The 2,967-nt window shown below is 39.6% G+C and overlaps 1 protein-coding gene across 1 annotated transcript in view; it reads left to right on the plus strand.

The window, feature by feature from the left end:
- The window catches only part of LOC101845302 (transmembrane protein 45B), a gene marked incomplete at its 3' end in the record, with an annotated part of 7,580 nt that overhangs the window by 3,611 nt on the left and 1,002 nt on the right, over positions 1 to 2,967 (plus strand). Inside the window, 1 exon segment of the mRNA XM_005113392.3 lies at positions 832 to 1,718. Coding sequence (XP_005113449.2) covers positions 1,457 to 1,718 — 262 coding nt within the window.

A 2,967-nucleotide genomic window follows, 5' to 3' on the forward strand; every position in this document is an offset into this window, starting at 1 on the left:
AAGCCATAAAATCCCCTACATTAAAAGAGAAAATCTCCAACATTTAAAAAAATCTTCTACTTAAAAAGCAGATAACAGCACTATCCCACGGTCTCAAACTGGGTAGCACACATATGGACAAAATGTATGCCTAGCTCATCCTGTACACGAGGGAAGAGACGCATAATCAAATACATATGTATAAACGTGCATTCGTGAGCTGAAGGGTACACCCAATCTCAACGCGTTGGTCGACACTTCAAAATTTGTTTGAGGTAAGACACTCGATTACAACGTCTTGGGGCGGCATCCATAGTTGAAGCAAACAGCGGATGGACAATGGCTGAGTTTCTGGCTGGTATCGAATATATTAACGATACGTTATTTATCAGTCCACTAAACATTTTGAAGTGAGCTTCAAATAAAACGTGAACGCGTGGGGATGGAGAAGCCTATGGGAGGACGTAATGAATTCAGGTTAAAACACGTTGAGATTGAGTGCAGTGGTGCACAAAGCTTAATGGATATTGATTGAAAAATGTATGTATGGAAATTTCTTGGACGGAAAAAATCGATAAGTGGGCTTAAAGAGAGAACGAACACACAGGTAAAGCTGCGGTGGGAAAGATCGTAAAACAAATGAGGGAGAATTTAATTGGATCTAAATACAAGACATGGGAACCAGCATACTCCATTATATTTACAGTAACAAACAAAAACAAACAAACAAACAAACAAACACAAAACAAACAAACAAGAAAAATAAGAAACGTAATCATGGATAAACCTTTCTGCTGGCGCAAAGTCGATATTGATATAATTGAATGTGAATTTCTCTTTTTATGTTTTCAGATTACGCTTTTAAGAAGCTTGAAAGGCAACAGGAGGCATAAGGGCACACTGCACGCATACATCATAGAAAACAAGACGATTGCGTTGGGTCACACTGACTGGAAAGCTCACCTTTTGTTGACTTCGTGGCTGGCCCTTCGAGGCTTTTGAAGACATTCACATCAGTCAGAGAAGATTACATTCTACAGTCCTGCATATTTATAATCGCTCAAACAGTGAGAGTTCCTCAGATTAAAAAAAAAAAAAGACAACCCTCCTGATCTTTGGAGAAGAAAAAAATTCCCGGTTTATTAGCGTTTGAATATTTTGGATAAAGAAGGGAAGGTAGAGACAGATCTGTGCATATCAAGGAAATAGTTAATGTGTCGGTTTCTGTGTTACAACTACTCCTGAATTATACATTGGGAATTGTGCTTTGGAGATTCGGAAGGAAAATATCGGATTAGTTCTCTCCAGGAGGTGAAGATCGAGTGCTGTTTCGAGAGGAACCATTCTAAAGAATACTGCGAAGATAGAGGGGAAAAGTTTTCTAAGAAACACATATCACTCAAGAGATTAACTACCACCACATTGTCTTTCCCCTCAAACGCGTGTCTTGTAAACCAGACCTGACCGGCGCTCGAAAATGGGAGATCTCAAAGGTCACGCTCTTCCTGGAAGTCTGTTCCTGTTTTACGGTTTATGGTGGGCACTGTGCTGTATGAGGCGGTACCTGAACTGTAGAAAGGCCGGGCGCCGTTATATCGCCACCGCTACCTATGGCTGTCCTTGTGCCTGCGGCCGGCTGGGCTCGCTTCCCATCGAGGCCATTCTCAAGATATTCCTGTCGGCCGTGGGCATGTTCTGTGAGATAACCTTTAACCTTCCACATCCTTCACATGGCATCGGTAAGTGATTGGAGGGCAAAGACCCACCCCTTTCTTATTTTCGTGTCCGTCGAATTGGTTATGCTGTACGTTTTAGACTGACTTTCTAGAGTCGTTTTTTGTTGCAATCTATACATTTATTTGTGTATTTTACAGTTATTTGTCTAACAATATTTTGTTCTTGTCAGATGTTCTGTCAGATTTTAAGTGGAATTCTACTGCTTCATCATCTTTTACAAATGTAATATATGCTTTCTTTCCCTTCTTTTTTTTGTTAGCTTTAGTAAGTTTTACAGCACTTGCATCACAATTAGACCATACATGTATAAAAGCGCCGAAGGTAAGAGGCGTGCAAGATAGTAGCATAGAAATAAAAAAAGGAGGAGAGAAAAGGACGATAGTTGTTTGAGAGGAAAGAAGGGGCAATCCTCACCAGAGCACCCGCCATCTCCCACTCATTCCCTTCCGTCTCTAGTATATTTGGGGTTTTTTTTAGGGGGGGGGGGTCGTATTATTATGACACTGCAGTATAGAAAAGACGTAAACGTGCACATACACTAGATGAGCTAGGAAATGTATAACTTTGTCAGTCAAACAGAAATACAATTGTGAGCTTATAAGCTTTTAAAAGTGATACCGTCTCAATTTCAATATTGTAACTTACACATACCAGTTTTCACCGTAGACTCCTGCTACATGATCTAAATTGTGTTGATATGGGTGTAAAAATCACTTATATTTAAAAAACCCAGAAAAAACCCAAAACAACAGCAACAACAAAACTTCACTTACAATCAACTGCTTGACCTTCACAGTCCAGCACGCCTTCCACCTGATGGGGCCGTAAAATAACTTACATTAAATACAAAACCAAAAACAAAAGCCAAAAAGAAAGAAAAGAAAACGAAAAAAAAACCCTTTCAGTTGTAACCAACTACTTGCCATCCACAGTCCAGCACGCCACCTTAATGTACTTTTTCTTCTTCCTATCCGGTATCGTGGACGTTATGATGCTCACATGCACACCAGCGTCCCCGTGGACTCCTGTTACATGAGCTAAATTGTGATGATGGGGGCGTAAAAAACACTTACTTGTGCATAAAAAAAGAAACTTCACTTACAATCAACTACTTTTTTGTTATGAGTATCCATATGACCTTTAAAGCATGCATCTAAATACCGTTGAGTTACAATCAGAATACTGAGTACATGTCTAGCTTTATCACTATTAATGTTGATGTTACTGTTCATATAGTATGCATATATATAT

This window comes from Aplysia californica, unplaced genomic scaffold (genome assembly GCF_000002075.1).
Source record: "Aplysia californica isolate F4 #8 unplaced genomic scaffold, AplCal3.0 scaffold02161, whole genome shotgun sequence".
NCBI classification, from domain to species: domain Eukaryota; kingdom Metazoa; phylum Mollusca; class Gastropoda; order Aplysiida; family Aplysiidae; genus Aplysia; species Aplysia californica.